At 43.6% G+C, this 21,303-nt stretch overlaps 1 protein-coding gene across 6 annotated transcripts in view; it reads right to left on the bottom strand.

The window, feature by feature from the left end:
• Nucleotides 1-21,303, bottom strand: part of LOC120943859 — a 110,913-nt gene that overhangs the window by 57,181 nt on the left and 32,429 nt on the right. For 3 of the 6 annotated variants that reach the window (XR_005750324.1, XR_005750326.1, XR_005750323.1), the window contains one exon: nucleotides 8,338-10,247. Coding sequence is in view for 2 of the 6 variants with exons in the window: in XM_040357454.1 (XP_040213388.1) it covers nucleotides 9,648-9,660 (13 nt within the window). In the remaining 4 variants the exon portion in view is untranslated. Of the gene's footprint in view, nucleotides 1-8,337; nucleotides 10,248-16,759; nucleotides 16,897-21,303 lie in introns of those variants that run through there. The other 3 variants (XM_040357454.1, XR_005750325.1, XM_040357453.1) reach the window with 3 other exon arrangements.

The following is a 21,303-nucleotide window of genomic DNA, read 5'->3' as shown; positions in this document are numbered from 1 at the left end:
AATAAATAGCTATAATCCACAATGATGTGGGACATCTACTTACTAGAGTGGAAAATAAAGTGGGATTCCCATACAACTACAATAAAAAAAGTTAAAAGGAGAAATAAGATCTTTAAAGCGGATGTGCCATGGGAAAAAACATATTAAAAGCCAGCAGCTACCAATACTGCAGCTGCTGACTTTTAATATTAGGACACTTACCTGTCCTGGAGTCCAGCGCCGATCGTAGCAGAGGACGAGCGATCGCTCGTCTCTCTGCTGCTCCCCCCCGCCATCCACGCTGAGGGAACCAGGAAGTGAAGCGCTGCGGCTTCACTGCCCGGTTCCCTACGGCGCATGCGCGAGTCGCACCGCGCCCGCCGATTGGCTCCCGCTGTGTGCTGGGAGCCGAGTGTTCCCAGCACACAATGGGGGGGGGGTGACGGGAAGTGACGGAATGCCCGTCTTTTGCCCGTGAATGCCGGGCCGGAAGTGGGTGCAAATACCTGTCTTTAGACAGGTATCTGCACCCCCCTCCCCCCTGAAAGGTGTCAAATGTGACACCGGAGGGGGGGAGGGTTCCGATCAGCGGGACTCCACTTTAGGGTGGAGAACCGATTTAAGAACAGATCAGCGGGAACAAGCCTATAGGATGAAAGAACAGGAGACTAAGGCCGTGTACACACCAGCAAACATGTACGATGAAACCGGTCCGCCGGACCGGTTTCACCGTACATGTCTGCCCGGGGCTTTCTGTACGATGGCTGTACTAACCATCGTACAGAAAGCCGCGCGTAAACAATACGCGGGGGCGTGTCCGCGATGACGCTGCGACAATGACGCGGCGACGTGGGCGGGCCTGCCAGTTAAATGCTTCCACGCATGCGTTAAAGTCATTCGACGCATGCGAGGGATGGCGGGCGCTCGGACATGTACGGTAGGTCTGTACAGACGACCGAACATGTCCGAGCGGGCAGGATTCCAGCGGACTGTTTTAAAACAAGTCCAGGAATATTTGTCCGCTGGGAAAAGGCCCGGCGGGCAAATGTTTGCTGGAATCCTGCACGCTCGGGCCTACACACGACCGAACATGTCTGCTGAAACTGGCCCGCAGACCAGTTTCAGCAGACATGTTTGGTCGTCTGTACGGGGCCTTAGAGAAAGAACTTGCGAATAAGAGGACTCCCGGAAAACCCTCAGAAGAGGTTTGATAGAAATTATGGGGGAAATACTCAACCCATTACTGGGGGACCAAGAAACAAATACCGTAAAGATTGAAGGAGTCTATAGAATAAGGAGACCTATGGCTGCCCCAGTGGAAAGCCCAAGAGATATAATCGTAAGATTCGAGAAATTGGAGGAAAAAAAATCAAGTATAAAGAAATATGAGGGGAAAGCCCCCAATAAAATATGGGGAAAAACCACTACACACTTTTCTGGATCTATCACAAGATACACTAAGAAGAAGGTGGATGCTAAAACCCCTATAAAAAATGTTGCAAGAACACGAGATTCAATATAATTGGGGGTTTCCTGCATGCCTGATTGCTAAGAAAAATGGACAGTAAGACTCAGGTTTGTAGAAGAAGCACAGGACTTCTGCGAAAAATTGGGAATCCCAGTCCCAGAGGCTTTAAAAGGAAGAAACATCAGACAAGAAGAGGAAACACAAGAAGACGAACAATGGCACTTGATGCCCAGTAGGAAGACATAAGGAAGAAATAGAAGAACCAAAGGAGAACTAGCACAAACGATAGCAAATGGGATTCCTTTTTTTTTTTTTTCAGGCGGAGCTTTGGGGTGAGATGGGAGGTCGGGGAAGAGAACGGAAGTTGACGTAAAAAAAAGGGGGAGGTAGGTGGCCTGTGCTTTTGGAAGAGCTCTTGAGCTAGCTCCCCATTTATAAAAGGGAGCCGGCAATAGCGCCAGACAGTACACCACCTCCGAGTAGGATACCAGGGGGGCCAGGAATGGCCATAGACACCTGCTTACAGACCATGGGTCTAAAACATCTTAAGAAGAGGGAGGGGGGGGGGGATTGAACGGTTTGTCCAGGAAAGAAGAAAGGGAAAAGAATTCCCAGTTAAGTTGCTGTCTTCAGGGATGGGGGGGGGGGGGGGAGGGAGAGACCCCTGGTGCATAACGGGGCCCGGGATCTCTCCATCCCTGCATAAAGAGAGAAATGGAAGAAGGGAAGAAAAGAAAAAAGCAGAATGGATCTGATAAAATTTATAACTTACAATATTAGAGGGCTAAACTCGCCACAGAAGCGACATATGGTGTTACGGGAAATAGAAAGAATGAGCGCAGAAATAATATTCTTACAAGAAACCCATCTAGCATTGGACGCCAATATTAAACTATACAAAGAAAAAACAAGAAACAGTGCTAGTATCCTCCCACCCTCTAACCCCAGGCAGCAGCTGGCGTTCGATAACACAAAAGCAAAAATGAACAGAAAAAGCCGCGCCAAAAAACAGTCAGTTGAAATACACAGTCTCTGAGCTTGTGATTTTGTTCCGTAGTTGATTAAAAAACAGTTGTATGTTCACGAGGTAGGCAGATTAGAACCTGGCGAAAATACCTCATACGTTTTCACACCACCAAGTGACACATAAACAAAAGTGACCCTCCACCGGAAAGAAGAGCCGCTTACCAGAAGGCAAGCAGTTAAGGCAGATGGCTATAACCCAGCCGAGGCCTTTAATCCTTGCCAGACTGCAGACAGTATTCAGATGCCTTTTCCCCAGCAAAAACGTTGGAGCTGACATCCATCACACTCAAAGGACAGGGGGCTCCCTGGTGGAAAACGTCCAAGGATTAAAGGCCTCGGCTGGGTTATAGCCATCTGCCTTAACTGCTTGCCTTCTGGTAAGCGGCTCTTCTTTCCGGTGGAGGGTCACTTTTGTTTATGTGGCACTTGGTGGTGTGAAAACGTATGAAGTATTTTCGCCAGGGTCTAATCTGCCTACCTCGTGAACATACAACTGTTTTTTAATCAACTACGGAACAAAATCACAAGCTCAGACTGTGTATTTCAACTGACTGTTTTTTGGCGCGGCTTTTTCTGTTCAATATTAAACTATACTCCAGGAAGATTCCTACATGGTACTATGGAGATTCTCCTACAAAAAGGGCGAAAGGGGTGGCGATTGGCTTCGGAAATAAAGTTGGCTTTGTGATAAGAGGATAGAAAGGTGGACCCTGAAGGCAGATTTCTGTTCCTGAGAGGAACTATATCAGGCACAAGATATACTTTGGCAAATGTATACTGTCCCAATAAGCATCCTAAAAAATATTTCCTAGAAATCTTAAAAGAACTGGGGGAATTCAAGAAAGGTTACTTAATATTGGCTTGAGATTTAAACTTTACTATGGACCGCAAACTAAACTCCACCTCCGGGGCTGCTGACAAAGAAAAAAAAAATATTAAGAAGAATAAAAATAAAAATTATTTGAACACCAATTAGTAGATGTCTGGAGGATTCAACACCCCAGTGTAAAGGACTTTACATACCATTCAATGGTACATGAAATGTACTCCAGACTGGATTATATATTGATTGAACATAGAGCACTGGAAGTAGTAACGGCAACAACGATAGAAATAGCTACAATATCAGACCACGCTCCAGTGACAATGAGATTAAAATTAAAAAGGGAAGTGCCGGGGAGAGGAGCATGGAGAATAAATGAAAACATAATTGAAGACCAAAAAGTAGAGAATATTATAAAAATGGAAATCGATCAATATTTTCAGACCAATGCTACATCAGAAGTAAGCTCAGCAACAATCTGGGAAGCACATAAGGCTGTTATCAGGGGTCAATTGATTGCCATGGGTACTAGAAAAAAAGAAAGAGAAACTAACATGCAAAAAACGTTAAAAGAAATACACGATCTGGAATATAGACATAAAAGAAATGCGGAAAAAGAAACTCAACGTGCTTTGATATTAAAAAGGGAATTACTGAAAGACCTTATGGAACAGGAAACAAGAAAGGAGTGTAAAAGACTCAAAAAAGACAGATACAAAAGTGGAAATAAGACTGGAAAATACCTTGCAAAAATGTTAGGACGTAATAAGTCAATACATTTTATAGAGAAGATAAAGAATGGAAGAGGAGAAATGATGAATAAAACAGCAGATATCGCCACGGCATTTCAAACATATTATAGTGCATTATACGCAATTAAAAAGGACGAGATACACAAGGAGAAGAGAAAAGAAAAGATACAAGAATATTTAAAGAAGGCGAAATTGCCAAAGATACATGAAGAATGCCTGACAGCTTTGGAAGCAGTAATTACACAGGAGGAAATTATAAGATCATTGAAAGAAACACCTGCAGGGAAAAGCCCTGGACCAGACGGGTTCACCATTAAATACTATAAAAAAAGTTTCAGAACCAACTGATTCCGAGACTATGTGACTACTTTAACAAAATAGGGGAAGAAGAGGAAATACGACGCGAATCTCTAATGGCCCATATTACTATAATACCAAAACCTGGAAAAGACAAGACTTTGTGTTCCAGTTATAGGCCTATAGCACTACTAAATGCTGATACAAAATTATACGCAAAAGTCTTGGCCACCCGTTTAAAGAGCCTAATGCCAGATTTGGTCGACCCGGATCAGACGGGATTTATACCCGGAAGAGACATTAGCTTAAAAACTATATTACTATTGCAAGAAAATAAAAGTGGAAAGTCCCCAGTCTTACTCCTGTCAATAGACGCTGAGAAGGCATTTGACAGGGTGGACTGGGGATTTATGATGGACACACTGCAACATCTGGGATTGGGACCTAAGATTAGACATTGGATCCAAAACCTGTACAGTAGACCAACGGCAATGGTTAATGGTAATATGTCAGCACCTTTTGAAATGTACAAGGGGACTAGACAAGGGTGCCCGCTCGCGCCACTACTATATGTACTAACGCTGGAACCTTTTATGGAGTCTTTGCGAAATAATCAAAATATAGAAGGGGCGAGAATAGGCGAAGAAGAACATAAGGTAGCGGCTTACGCCGATGATATCTTAATGTATATAACTAACCCAAGAGTGACCTTGCCAAATGTAGCTAAGGAAATAAAGTACGGAGAACTTTCGAACTTCAAAATAAAATCGTATAAAAACAGAAATTTTTAAATATAGGGGTGGAGAAGAAAAGAAAAAAAAAAAAGAAAGGTGCCAAATGTGACACCAGAGGTGTGTGGGGGGGGGGGGGGGATCCAAAAAGTGGAAGTTTTATTTTTGGGAACTCCATTGTAATGAATTCCATGCGTTAAAGCAGAACTCTGGGCAATTCTCCCCCCCCCCCCATGTCCTTGTTGCTAATCTCCTACCTTCAACAACTTTGCCATCCATGTTCTTCTGTGCTCTGTAGTTCCTCTGCAATAGGCTGCTGAATAACCGTTATTGCCTGCTGACAGCCTGTTGTCAAGACCGCTGGCTTCTATCCCTCTCCTAAGCTCAGCCAGCAGTCCGACGCCCCCTAGTAGTCCTCTCAAAACGAGCAGGAAGGAAGCAAAGATGTAGTGGGTGGATTGGGTCTCACAGCCCCCAGTCTGTGCCACCTATGGAGGAGGGGTCCTCCTCCCTCTCTCCTCCTCCCTGCCAGCAATCCACCCTCCACTGTCCCCGCCCCAGCTTGCTATCTCCGTGCAGAGCGGGAATTATTATTAGAAATCGGTTGTATGACACAGTGGGGATGTCCCGCTGTGTCAGGTATTGTATATTAGAATACCGATCGATGATGTCCCCTCCTCCTACCATTATAGGAACAGTGCGCGGTCAATCATAACCGTGGGAGGCGAGGACATTAGCGATCTGTGTTCTCATATAACAATACCTGACTCCACATGAGATCCCTGCTGTGTCATACAACCGATTTCTAATAATAATCCCCGCTCTGTACTGGTGGTCCCTGGCACGTTGCAATGGTTTGCAATAAGGCTCCAACCCATCATACCATGCGTTATGTGTAGCTTGCTGGCTGCAGAATGAGGGGTGTGATTTATGTTGAAGTGGGCGAGTTCACATTTACAAGCCTAGTGTACCCTCCCATCCCAAGGATTTATGGGAAATGTAGGCTGATGACAGAGACAAATGATACAATCATTGTTTTAAGAGATCCTCCCTGCCAGAAAAGATGAAGCATTTTTTTACTCACAAAGCTGACTTCCTGAAAATTAGGGTTGTCCCGATACCACTTTAGGACCGAGTACAAGTACCGATACTTTTTTTTAAATGTGTCCCCAAATGCAGCCATGTCCCCCCACATATGCAGCCATGTCCCCCCACATAATGCAGCCATGTCCCCCCACATAATGCAGCCATGTCCCCAAAAACATATTGCAGCCATGTCCCCCGTACCTAAATGATGCCGCCGCGTTAATCACCGCGCAGGGAACATTACAGTCAGCTTTCGTTTGAATAAGCTGTTTTTTCTGCCGCGCTGTGTATAGAGACGCTCCCCCTTGCTCGCGATTGGACAGATCGGTCCAATCCCGAGCAAGGGGGAGTGTCTATGCGCGGCGGGGAAAACAGCTATTCAAACGAAAGCTGACTCTAATGTTCCCCGCGTGGTGAGTAACGCGGCGGCTTTGCGATATACGGTGGCGGCGGGCAAGTATTCTATTTAGGCATTGGGGGGTATTTGCGGGAGTACAAGTACTCCCGCAAATACTTGGTATCGGTCCCGGTATCGGGACACCCCTACTGAAAATCCCATTAGACATATCTCTTAAACGGTAAGAGATTGTTTAGTGTGTGGTGTACTAATGGGGGGGGAGTTCTGCTTTAAGAGAAAAAGCCTGTGTGCAGCAGCGCCCTAACACTTACCCGAGGTCCCTCTGTCCACGAGTGTCTCAGCTATCCGAGATCCTCCATCAACATTGGCTGAGACAATCAAAGTCAGCTAGCCAATTATGAGATATGGGGGGGGCAGGTCAGGGCTCCATGCCTGAATGGAGACTCAGGCAGAATGCGACTCACCTCGGGAGGGGGGGCCACTTGCAGTAGGGGCAACGGAACAGGAGGGAGGGGCCAGGATTACAGAAGAAGAGGGACATAGGTGTGCGCAGCCTATTGCATTAGGGTGTGCACCCCAAAGCTCAAACGCACACACTACCGATCACTCACAATCTTCATTCAGAAAGGGAAGGGGCCAGTAATTTACATACTTGCTGCCCCTTCCCCCACTAAAACATCCCCACAGCAAGAGCCGGCTGGAGAGGGAAGCCAGAAGAGCTGTAGGGAGAAGGGGGGAGGAGCTAGGGCAGTAGGGGGGGGGATTTGTGCTGGCACCTGGCACACCCTGTGCGCACGCCTATGAAGAGGGACCTGAGAAGAGGAGGAGCTGGGCTGCTCTGTGCAAATCCACTGCAACAGTAAGTATGACATGTTTGTTATTTTTATAGGGGAACAAAAAAAAAAAAATCATGAGGCTTTGCAATCACTTTAAATTCTGCAGCCCATGTTAAAATTGCTGTGGATGCAAAGCATCATAGTCGTGGCATGTGTACAGCCCCATCAGTCGAATTTCAGCAATCTGGTGGGAGGCAGGAGAGGAAGGGGAAATAAAACCTTGGCTCAACTACATGTTTTTGGAGTCAAAGTGACTTCTACCTGAAAGCCCGTCACCTGTTCTACAAATTTAAACACACAACCAGCTATGCTTAAAATTTAGCTTTCCCAGCTACCATTTATAAACAGTGCTGGTAGACAAGTAGTAAAAGGGACATATACATATCTCTTGTTTTTGTTTAAAAACTTTTATTGCAAAGTATAGAGATTATACAAAATACACACCAACAAAGCTCACATAAAGAATAAGTAAGCACAGAAACAGCAGGTATTATGTTGCACATGAGCAGAATAGGTTTAATACACAGGCACCATGGAAACAAGTTGCATGAAATACCCTGTGGGCACCCAGAATTAGTTACTCGTAATACACAAGTCACAAGATCACATTTAGTTTTTTTTTTATGAAGAGAAAGGGAGGCAAAAAGTCGAAAAGAACAAGAAAAGAAAGGTGATTAAATGGGAGGGGGATCAAATGCAATGTGGCCAGCACATTTCAAATGACCAACCAGGTACAAGCATGGGGGGGGGGTTAGAGGACAGAGGACAGATGCGGCTGATGGAATCACGCAAATGGACCACAATGTCAGGGGCTTAGCAGCCATGGATTATCGTGGTCTGTTTGCAGGGGGGAGGGTATAGCCAGGCAGGATCAGCCAGGTTTTTAGGGTATACAGGGGGCCCAAATGACACAGCACAAGCACGGTGCCGAATACCATGCTTTAAAAAAAAAAGGGAACAGAATCAGTTTTTTTTTTTTTTATTGGGTTGACAAACACTTTAACCTCTTCCCACCACCTGCACACACATATGCGGCAGGTGGGCTTTAATGCAGAGAGCCTGCATATATTTAGCCCTATGAAAACACAAAACTGTGCGCCCTGCGCGCTCCCAGCATGGATGCATATTTTCGATCATGTGACAGCCGATTAAAGCAGTAACTTGAAGTTCTTAAAGGGCCAGGAGATGGTAGCTGAAAGGGGTTAAACTATATGTAAAGGTCTGAACAAAAATAAATAAAAACACACATCATACTTACCTCCTCTGTGTTGTTAGTTTTGCACAGAGTAGCCCCAGATCCCCCTCTTCTGGGGTCCCTCAGCGGTGCTCCTGGCTCCTCCTCTTCTGAGTGCCTTGTTGGAGAGCCGCTCTCCCTCGGGGCACTCTCGCCATCAATCTATTCAATCGGGATCAGAGACACCGGCTAGAGCTGGTGTGCTTGTCCCCGTCGCTAGAAAAACCAGGTTCAGGTAAGTAAAAAGGGGGGGCTATGCTCCATCACAGGAGTTTTTTTTACCTTAATGTGAAAGAACGAGGGTTTACAACCCCTTTGATCTCAAACCAACAGGCCCATTGCTTAGTGCTGAAGACCCTGGCTACACATGTTGGCTCTTAAGGCATAAGTAAACCATTGAGCGAAAGAACATCATTTATCCTCCCCTCCGAATATACATATCGCTTATGCGGATACATGGAATAGCACTGGTGCAGACTTTCATCACCCAAGTGGAATATTAGCGTTGTCCTATAAAAGACAACACCAAAGCCTTTTCAGTATTTTGTGTAAAATACCATTTTATTTTTTCACAAAGATGCATACCTGGGTGTACTGATATACAAACCCTGTAGTCCCTGTTGTAGATTTTCTTTGGAGTACAGGTACAACTACCTGTCTACAGATAGTCAGCCTAATTCAAAGACATGTTGTAGTGTAGGAGATCAGTAACAGACATCAGATGTATGCTGAAAACTGTCTCAATTTACTGGATGATTGACATTGAAGAAATGTGTAAACTATGCAGTCTTTGGTCACTGGTCAGATGTCGATATTGTCTTCTGATAAATCTTGGGGGACTTCTGCTTTTTAGCGGATTCTGCATATCTTAAAATTATACTTTTATGATTCAATGTCCCAAGACTTAACAGGATCCTTGTTTCCATATTCTTCTACACTCAGATATCCGAATTGCACACATGTACATTAAACAAAGACGCAAAGGACAAAAAGGTTAGCTTTTAGAAGCCATCTTCTAAATATTATAAAATCATCAGCAAACATTTTAATAATATACCTTTCCGCCTCATGATTTAGAAGTGCCTCTGATCTGCAGAAAACCTGGCATGTCCATAAGTGTTTTGGAGGGCATATAGAAATACAGCACTTTAAAAGGTGACAATCACTGCTGTGATGTAGTAGAATCAGGAACCTTTGTTGCGAATGGCTTAAACACATATTGTGCAATTTTTACAAGTTTTTCAGACACTCTTGCAGGATTGGCAGGAAATAAGGTATCCTTCTCCGAGTTAATAACAGTAAATAAAGGTGGTACAGGTAAGCCTTTCCTTGATTTATCTATAAAAAGGGGCCCGATAAAATACAGATGCGTTTCGAATGGAGAATTCACTTTCCAGTAAGAGCGACCCTTATCCCAGACCACGGTGTATCTCTCGTTGCTTGAGAATATCCAGGATTGGAATCCAAATTCTCCTTTTTGGAGACCCCAGTCCGTAGGAGGAGAATCAGAAGTGTATGCCTGATTTATGCGTTCCCATATCAACATTACTGGCCAACAAGCCTCCTCATAAGTTTGTACGATGTCAGTTTCCATCTTACACTTGATTAAAAAAATAAACTTTTACCCAGAGATCGTCATCCACCACAGCAAGATATTCTGCAAAAAAGTAAACAAAGGGCCTGTTAGTATAACATATGAACACATTGGACACATTATTTAGGCCTCATGCCCACGAACGTTTAAAACGCATTTTTTCCCGTGTTTTGCATTGAATTCAATGCACGTTCGGCCACGTTTTTCTTTCTCTATTCAAATATCAAATGGTTGCCTATGGGAGCCCATTGATTTGAATAGAGGTCGCACCATAAGTCGGATCAAGATGATCCGACTTTCGGGGAGACTTGTGTGCGGAGAATCTTGAAGTGGAACCCTGCAAAAAAAAAAAAGGCGTGGGGGTTCCCCCAGGATCCATACCAGACCCTTACCCACGCACACAGCCCAGCAGGTCAGGAAAGGGGGCCATATACCATACCAAGCCACATGCCCATGTTGATGAGGACGAGGGCCACTTCCAGACAATTGTCCGTTGGTTGTCGGGGTCTGCGGGGGGGCTTATCGGAATCTGGGAGCCCCTTTAACAAGGGGGCCCCCAGATCCTGGCCCCCCACCCTATGTGAATGAGTATGGGGTACATCATACCTACCCATTCACCTGGGGGGACGGGGGGACAAACACGACAGGTTTTTAAAATAATTAGGCCGCTCCGGGGGTGTTCTTCCAACTACTCACGTGCCTTCTGCGGGGCTCCCCCGCTATCTTCTTCCAGGCCCGGTCTTCTTCCCTCTTCTCTTCCAACGATGTTGACTCGTCGATCTCTCCCGCTGTAATGTTGTGTGCGCGCAACCATTTATATAGGCATCACCTGGGGACCACGCCCCATGCCTATATAAATGACGGGGAAGACCAGGCACCCACTAGTAAAAGCTGAAAGCAGTGGAGCCCGTCAAAAGGCAGAAAGCACCGGAAGACGACATCCCCCCCCCCCCAAAATCAGAAGAAGACCCCCCCAAAGTCTGAAGCTGCCAAAAAAAAAAAAAAAAGGAGTATATAATTATACCACACTCATTCACATAGGGTGGGGTGGCCAGGATCTGGGGGCCCCCTTACTAAAGGGGGCTCCCAGATTCCAATAAAGCTGCCCGCAGACCCGACAACCAATGATCAGGGTTGTCGTGAAGAGGCCCTTGTCCTCATCAACATGTGAAGGTGCTTTGGGGTGGGGGGGGGGGTGCAGTGCCCCCTCTGCCCTAAAGCACCATCCCCCCCCCCCCCCATGTTGAGGGCATGTGGCTTGGTATGGTCTAGGAGGGGGGCGCTCGCTCCTTTTCCTGACCTGACGGGCTGCATGCTCGTATGGATCCTGGGGGAACCCCCCCACACCATTTTTTTTGGTGTGAGGGGGATTCCCCCTAAGCTTCATACCAGACCGAAGGGTCTGGTATCATTCTGGGGGGGGGGGGGGGGGGGGAGACCTCACGTTTTGTTTTAAATGTTTTTGTTTTTCAATGATTTAAATTTTTCCAGGGTTCCCCTGTAAGATTCTCCACACACGAGTCGCTCCGCAAGTCGGATCATCTTGCTCCGACTTCTGGTGCAACCTATATTCAAATCAATGAGCTCCCGTAGGGAACCATTGATTTTTATTATAATTTTTTTATTATTATTTTTTTATTTTATTAATATTATTTTTATTATTAATATTATTATTAATATTATTAAAGGATTTATATAGAGCCAACAGTTTGCGCAGCGCTTTACATCAGGGAAGACAGTACAGTCACAATGCAAATCAATACAGGAGGGATCAGAGGGCCCTGCTCATTAGAGCTTACAATCTAGAAGGGAGGGAAAGAAATGCAGGACGAGGCTTAACACAGTGTTAAGCCTTGTTAAATCGCGTTCAACACCCTTCGCCAGCGCCTGACGTCTTTACAGCTCTAACGCTGGAGCTTCAGAACGCACTGGTCCTGGGTTTTTTTTGCAGCTTAAAAGACGGCTATGCCATTTACAGCTCAAAAACGTCATGGTGGGCATGAGGCCATAGGACAACATGGAGACCCGTTTTTAACCACTTGTCCACGGGAGGACATCATATGACGTCCTTGACTTTGTGCGGTGATATCTGAATGATGCCTGCAGCTACAGGCATCATTCAGATATCGCCGTCTTCAGCCACCAATTCTGTGCACGATAAGAACGATCAAATGGCGGTTCCGCCGCTTGATCGTTCTTATAGGCAGCGGGAGGGGACATCCCCCCCCACCTCCCACCGCCATCCGGTGCTTCTCCAGGCTCTCCCTTGCCATCGGGGGCCAGGAGAGTGAATCGGTCAGCGCTGCCTTTAAACCATAGAAATGACTGTCATCTCTATGACCGTAGGAGGCTCGGGCGCGACGTTATGATGTCTACCCGGAAGTAAACAAAGCCGCGATCGCGGCTGTCAGCATGTGATCTGCGATTTTTTTTCCCACCGATTTTATGCTTGTAAGCCTGGAGGAGAGATGTGGGGTCTTATCGACCCCACATCTCTCCATAAAGAGGACCTGTCACGCTGATTCCCATTACAAGGGATGTTTACATTCCTTGTAATAGGAATAAAAGTGATCAAAAATGTTTAAATAAAATTATATATATATATATATATATATATATATATATATATATATATATATATATATATATAAAATTTTCAAAACGCCCCTGTCCCCGTTATCTCGCGCGCAGAAGCGAACACGCATGCAAGTCCCGCCCACATATGTAAACGCTGTTCAAACCCCACATGTGAGGTATCGTCACATGCGTTAGAGCGTGTGCAACAATTCTAGCACTAGACCTCCTCTGTAACTTGAAAATAGTAACCTGTATAAAAAAATGTTAAAGAGTCACCTATGGAGATTTTTAAGTACCGAAGTTTGGCGCCATTCCATGAGTGTTCGCAATTTTAAAGAGTGACATGTTAGATGATGTTACGCTGAGTAAATATATACCCTTCACAAAAAAAAATGGGCTAACCCAGCCAAACCATTGCAATGGAAAAACAAACAAAATCATCAAGAAAATAAGGAACTATAGTTACCTTCCAAGTGGATGAAAGGGATTGCTTGGTTGAAAAAAGACAGGACATTAAGATGGCTACTGACAAAATCCTCAAGGTGGCTGTTGATGGGCAGAGCCTAATGTGGAACCTGCCTTCCGAAATTGTTTCTTCAGTATAGAAGCTGTGTGATGAGGAGTGTCTAAACCAGTAGTATGTGTGGCAACATGTGCATTGAGGTGTCCTTAAGACGATTAGTGCCCCCCCCCCCCCCCCCCTAAGGTGGTGAATGTCCCTTAAGATGGTAAGTGTCTCCCTGAGCTTGCTATAGATCGCCCAAACAATTTAAGTTCTGACCCTTCCCAGATGCTGTAGTTGGTGCCATTTGCTTACTTCTCATTGGTAAATTATGTTTTGATTGCATGAGCACTAGCTCTAATTGACCACAAGGTGGCACTCTAATACTAGAAATCCCTATAATTCAGGTTTTAAGGGGGGGGGGGAATACTTTTTTAGGATCCAATCTTTATAGGATAAACACATTTTTATACGATTTTTACCAAAAATATGTAGAAGAATATATATATATATATATATATATATATATATATATATATATATATATATATATATATATATATATATATATATATATATATATATAAATAATGGGCTAAACTGATGAAGAAAATTTATTTTTTTTTTTTTTTTGGGGGGGGGGGGGATATTTATTATAGCAAAAAAAATGTTTTCAAAATTGTCACTTTTTTGTTTATAGTGCAAAAAAAAAAAAAAGAGAAAACCGCAGAGTTGATCAAATACCAACAAAAGAAAGCTCTATTTGTGGGGACCATGCAATTGTCAGTTAAAGCAACGCAGTGCCAAATTGTAATAAGTGCTCTGGTCAGAAAATCTTCTATATTGGTCATTGATCTTAACTACTTGCCGACCTGCCGCCATCATTCTACGGCGGCAGGTTGGCTCTCCTGCGCGAGAGCCCGTAGCTCTACGTCGGCTCTCTCGCAGGGAACTAGGGACGCGCACAGCTCCCGGTCCTGTCAGGGGGGGGGGAAATGCTAATCCTCTGTTCATACAATGTATGAACAGAAGACCAGTGATTTCCCCTAGTGAGGACACCCCCCCCCACAGTAAGAACACACCCAGGGACATACTTAAACCCTTCCCCGCCCCCTAGTGTTAACCCCTTCACTGCCAGTGGCATTTTTATAGTAATCCAATGCATTTTTATAGCACTGATCGCTATAAAAATGCCAATGGTCCCAAAAATGTGTCAAAAGTGTCTGCCATAATGTCGCAGTACCGAAAAAAATAAAACATTTTCGCTGATCGTCGCCATTACTAGTAAAAAAAAATAAAAAAAAAATCTTAAATAAAAATGCCATAAAAATACCCTATTTTGTAAACGCTATAACTTTTACGCAAACCAAACGCTTATTCCGATTTTTTTTTTTACGAAAAATATGTAGAAGAATACGTATTAGCCTAAACTGAGGGAATAGTTTTTTTTATATATTTTTGGGGGATATTTATTATAGCAAAAAGTAAAAAAATAGAATTTTTTTTCAAAATTGTCGCTTTATTTTTGTTTATAGCGCAAAAACTAAAAAAAACGCAGAGGTGATCAAATACCACCAAAAGAAAGCTCTATTTGTGGGGGGGAAAAAAAGGATGTCAAATTTGTTTGGGAGCCACGTCGCACGACCGCGCAATTGTCAGTTAAAGCGACGCAGTGCCGAATCGCAAAAAGTATTCTGGTCTTTGACCAGCAATATGGTCCGGGGGTTAATAATATTATTATTATTATTGTCAGATATGTTTATTTGTAATATTTTTGTTTGTTTAGTATTATAGATGAAAACAAACAAGCGAGATGGGAAAATTAGTTTCATTTAGTTCCACAATAATTTCACACACTAAAACTTGCCCAATAATTGTGCACATAGATATTCTCCTAAGAAAGCCAAAACCTCACTTAACTTTTTTTGTGCTTTTGGGCCGCGATTTACATTAAATTGCGGCCGAAATCGCGGCCGCGAAATCGCGGTAAAATCGCACATTTTACCGCGATTTTGAATTCGCAGCAGTGTGAACCTAGGCTTATACCTAGTAATTCTGCAACTAACATTTCCTGTCCTAGTGTGGCGTTGTCTATGAAGTAGCCATAGTTGTCACCCTAGGGGGCTGTTCTGATTTAGACTACATACACCTCACCCTCTCTTTATCCCCATTACATGGGTGGCAAGAACAATTGTAGTATACAAAGGGTAGCTTGAATGGAAGAGAACATTTTACCTTCACTTCAGTTCATATCAAGTTATGAGAGCATTCCTGGTAAGAACAGGTATTGTGTACTTGCTGAAAATGTTCATAGCCAGAAAAGGGAACATGAATGCAGCCATCACATTTAAGGACTGATAAGCTGTAATAAAATAGTAATAAATTGACTGCAAGCGCTGATCCAATGCCAGATCGGCTGCTGGTATTCCAGCATGCTCATTAGACAAAAGCCGGTCACGAGATCAGCTTCTGTCAGACAAGGAGATGTATAAAAAAAAAAAAAAATAGGCAGAATGCCTTTCGGTTTCTACTGTACGATTGTTTGACGTCTCCAACAGTTACTGAGAGTGGACTAGTGTTATGGAGATCTATGGCCTGGTCACCGGGTACGAAAAAAAAGGGTTAAGTTAGAGTACATACAAAGTCTGCGCTATGTGCTCAGCGGGACCCCATTCTGTTACTGGGAGTGAGGCAACAGGGGTACATTGACTGGTGGAGTGGGCAGAGGTTCAGCCTGTCCCCGAATGCCACACATACATCAGTACAAGTGTGTAGGACAGAAGGTTTTTCAACTTCATGCATTGAAGCACCTTAAAGCGGGGGTTCACCCAAAAAAGAAAAAGTCAACATTTCATTCAGCCGAGTTGTTAGAATGACATTAGGCTGTTTTTTTTTTTTTTTTATTTCCTTGATATATATATATATATATATATATATATATATATATATATATATATATATATATATATATATATATATATATATAATTATATAATCGGTATGTATGGCAAGGAAATAGAATGACATTAGGCTGTTTTTTTTTTGTTTTTTTTTTATTTCCTTGCCATACATACCGATTATATATATATATATATATATATATATATATATATATATATATATATATATATAATCGGTATGTATGGCAAGGAAATAAAAAAAAAACAAAAAAAAAACAGCCTAATGTCATTCTATTTCCTTGCCATACATACCGATTATATAATTATATATATATATATATATATATATATATATATATATATATATATATATATATATATATATATATATATATATATATATATATATATATATATATATATATATATATATATATATATATATATATATATATATAGCAAGGAAATAAAAATAAAAAAAAACAGCCTAATGTCATTCTAACAACTCGGCTGAATGAAATGTTAAAAACATTTTTGGGTGAACCCCCGCTTTAAGGCTTTAGAACCACTTTAATATAAAACTAAAATACACTTACTAGTTGTCCCAGATTTTCACCTTGCGGGAGATAACGAGTAGCAGCCTTTTGCCACCTCCACACTCCGAAGCAAGTGCCATGTTTGAGCTTACTTCTCTTCCTAGAAGCTTTGTCTGCACACAACACAGGCTGGCAGTTTCCATGGCACCTGTAATGTCACCCTTGCGACACAGCTGAAGAGCATTGCAGAGACTGGCCACATATACTGTATCTGCCTGATTTTACAAAATGCTCCCAGTTCCACTTCCCCAGTCACAAGATATGGTTATTCTCTTTCAAGGGCAATTAAGATGGATATGCTGTGCTACACATTGATTAGAATTCAGGGATTTTTAATTCGGTTAGTCCTTTTAAAGGGGTTGTAAAGGTTTGTTTTTTATTTTCTAAATACCGTAGGTTCCTTTAAGCTAGTGCATTGTTGGTTCACTTACCTTTTCCTTTGAATTCCCTTCTAAAAATGTTTTTCTTTGTCTGAATTTCTCACTTCCTGTTTCTCCTCAGTAAGCTTGCCCTCATCATCCGAGCCGTTCTGACTGGGGGTTAGTCAGCCAGAACAGCTTACCGAGGAGGAATAGGAAGTGAGAAATTCAGACAAAGAAAAAAACACAACAACATTTAGAAGGGAGATCGAAGGAAAAGGTAAGTAAGTGAACCAACAATGCACTAGCTTAAAGGAGCCCATTTAGAAATTAAAAAACAAACCTTTACAACCCCTTTAAGCCATAGCCTGCATGACTATATTGTCTCGTCAGGACAAGGCAAAGTGCTCTGTAACCCACTGCCTCACCCTGCATACCAGCACCTGCATTCAAGCAGCCCTTGGTCCTTTCTCACCATAACCTGTATGAATATGCAGTAGATGGTCATATGAGAGGGAGAGAAAGGCATTGGGAGAGCTGGGGGAAGGAGACAGCAGAGGTCTTCACATTTTGGCATCTCAGCTATGCTAAGACAGCTGCATAAGCTCTATATACTTGAATGAAAATGGTGTATACCGTATAAAAACAGAAAGCTTTATGGAGAGGTAGAGGCAGCTAAATTGGTACATATGAAGGAAAGAGTTGCTATGGTGCAAAGTTGTATAGGAGACAAAAGTTATGCAATTTGGAGAAAGACAGATAAATCTACAAAACGTATACATTATACACACACACACACACACACACACACACACACACACACACACACACAAAATTTGTATTTTGCTTTTAAAAACTTAAGGCTCTAACCTCTAAAAAGTGATCTGATCACTTTTCAGAGGCATTTGGCAGGTGCTGAACCCTGTAATGTGGCACCACTGGCACTGCAACCGTGGTTGGAAGGGAGGTTACCACTCCAGGTGGATGCAATAGGCAATCAATGTCCTCTCAGAAACCACGGGTGCTGGCAATGCACAAAGCAAAAATAGGAAGGAAAAAAAAAAAAAAAAGTATGGACAGCCGCACTCCGGAAAGACCTTTTCGGTTGCCTTCATTAGTAAAAAGATAAAAAAGCACTACAAATCACAGCAGACAGTGGGATGCACAGCCAACGCGTTTCGCACTAAGGTCTAGTGCTTAGTCATACGAATAAAGGCAACCGAAAAGTTTTTTCCGGAGTGTGGCTGTCCATGCAACCGTGGTTGGTTGTGGCGCAGTCCCATTCAGTTGAACGTGACTAGTGTATACACACACACACACTTTAACAGTCCTTGTACCTACAAAATACTCCCAATTACTATGCCACAAATAACAGTCTCACAGGCACCAGAAATCACACAAAGCTCAGGACATAGGATCATTTTAAAAGTTACATTTTCATTTTAGATTCGCTTTTCTGCACACAAAAATACAGGCAAAACTTGAAAAATTAGAATATTGTGCAAAAGTTCATTTATTTCTCTAATGCAAATAAAAGGTGAAACTAATATATGAGATAGACTCATTACATGCAAAGCACGATAGTTCAAGCTGTGATTTGTCATAATTGTGATGATTATGGCTTACAGCTCATGAAAACCCCAAATCCACAATCTCAGAAAATTAGAATATTGTGAAAAGGTGCAATATTCTAGGCGCAAAGTGTCCCACTCTAATCAGCCAATTAAGAGGTAACACCTGCAAAGCCTTTAAATGGTATCTCAATCTGTTTCAGTAGGAATCGCAATCATGGGAAAGACTGCTGACCTGACAGTTGTGCAGAAAACCATCATTGACACCCTACATAAGGAGGGGAAGCCTCGAAGGTAATTGCAAAAGAAGTTGGATGTTCCCAAAGTGCTGTATCAAAGTACATTAATAGAAAGTTATGTGGAAGGTAAAGGTGTGGAAGAAAAAAAGGTGCACAAGCAGTAGGTATGACCGCAGCCGGGAGAGGATTGTCAGGAAAAGGCCATTTAAAAGTGTTGGGGACTGTCACAAGGAGTGGACTGAGCCTGGAGTCAGTGCATCAAGAACCACCACACACAGACGATCCTGGACATGCGCTTCAAATGTTGTATTGCTCTTGTCAAGCCTCCTGAACAAACAACGACAGAAGGAGTCTTACCTGGGCTAAAGAAAAACACACCTGGTCTGTTGCTCAGTGGTCCAAAACCCTCTTTTCTGATGAGAGCAACATTTTGCATCTCATTTGGAAACCAAGGAGAAAGAGTATGGAGGAAGAATGGAGAGGCACACACTGCAAGATGCTTGAAGTCCAGTGTGAAGTTTCCACAGTCTGTTGATTTGGGGAGCCATGTCATCAGGACTATGTCACTTTGCTACAATGTAAAGTAGGGAGTGTACAGCTTATTTATTATAACAGTGTAAACTTGCCGTCCCCTCAAAAGCAACAACACAGCCATGTCTAAGGCTGCATTCACATCTAGACGGACGAAATCGCGACGTTTTGTCGCCGCAAATCGCGGTAAAAATAGCAGCGTTTTGTACCGCGATTTGCGGCGACAAAACGCCGGTATTGTCCGCCTAGATGTGCCCCAAGATGACCCCCTCTATGGAGATGATTCCCATCTCCTAGCTGAACGCTCGAAGACGCCTGAAAAAAAGGTCCGGGACCTTTTTTCACGCGGCAGGCGTCCGGCGTTCGGCGTGGAGATGTGAACCATCTCCATAGAGGGACATCTGATTTCAGCCCTCTGGCGGCAGCGGCGTAGCGCTACAGGCGTAAAGACGCCTAGGTGTGAATGGGGTCTAAACCGCTGGCAACAAAAGTGAGTACACCCCTAAATGAAAATATCCAAATTGGGCCCAAAGTGTCAATATTTTGTGCGGCCACCATTATTTTTCAGCACTACCTTAACCATCCTGGGCATGGAGTTCACCAGAGTATCGCAGGTTGCCACTGGAGTCCTCTTCCATGATGACACCACAGAGCTGGTGGATGTTTGAGACCTTGCCCTCCTCCACCTTCCATTTGATGATACCCCACAGATGTGCAATAGGGATGGGATCTGGACACATGCTTGGCCAGGCCATCACCTTTACTCTCAGCTTCTTTCTTGGAGGGGTATTTGGGGTGCTTTAGTATGTCTCAGTACATGGTGACATTCATGGTTCCCTCAATGAACTGTAGCTCCCCAGTGCCGGCAGCACTCGTGCAGCCCCAGACCATGACACTCCCACCACCATGTTTTGACTGTAGACAAGACACTTGTCTTATACTCCTCACCTGTTTGCCAACACAAATGTTTGACACCATCTGAACCAAATAAGTTTATCAGACCACAGGACACGGTTCCAGTAATCCATGTCCTTAGTCTGCTTGTCTTCAGCAAACACTGTTTGCAGGCTTTCTTGTGCATCATCTTTAGAAGAGGCTTCCTTCTGGTGACGACAGCCATGCAGAACAATTTGATGCAGTGTGCAGCGTATGGTCTGAGCACGGAAAGGCTAATACCCCCCCCCCTTCAACCTCCTACATCTATTTCCCCAAAACAACCTATAGATATGATGCTGAGCACGTGCACTCAACTTTTTGGGTTGACCATGGCGAGGCCTGTTTTTAGCAGAACCTGTCCTGTTAAACCGCTGTATTGTCTTGGCCACCGTGCTGCAGCTCAGTTTTAGGGTCTTGGCAATCATCTTATAGCCTAGGCCATCTTCTTTGCCATGAGATGCCATGTTGAACTTCCAGTGACCAGTATGAGAGAGTGAGAGCAATAACACGATTTAACACACCTGCTCCCCATTCACATCTGGGACCTTGTAACACTAACGAGTCACATGGTACTGTGGAAGGAAAATGGCTAATTGGGCCCAATTTGGACATTTTCACCTAGGGGTGTACTCACTTTTGTTGCCAGCAGTTTAGACAGTAAGGCTGCTTTCACATTGAGGCGTGCAGCCGCGGTGACGGTATAGCCGCGCTATTTGTAGCGCGGCTATACCGTCGTATTTACCGCGATATTCGGGCGAACACACCGCTCCTATACCGCGGTAAAGATGCGGCTAGCAGGACTTTTGGTGCGCTCCTGCTAGCGCACCGCTTCAATGTGAAAGCCTTCGGGCTTTCACATTGAACACTACAGGGCATGATTTTTCATGCGGTATAGCAGCTCTATTTTT

Source organism: Rana temporaria, chromosome 6 (assembly GCF_905171775.1).
Source record: "Rana temporaria chromosome 6, aRanTem1.1, whole genome shotgun sequence".
In the NCBI taxonomy this organism is placed as follows: Eukaryota; Metazoa; Chordata; class Amphibia; order Anura; family Ranidae; genus Rana; species Rana temporaria.
Note: the sequence above shows the minus strand (reverse complement) of the source record. Positions and strands in the feature narration are given on the sequence as shown.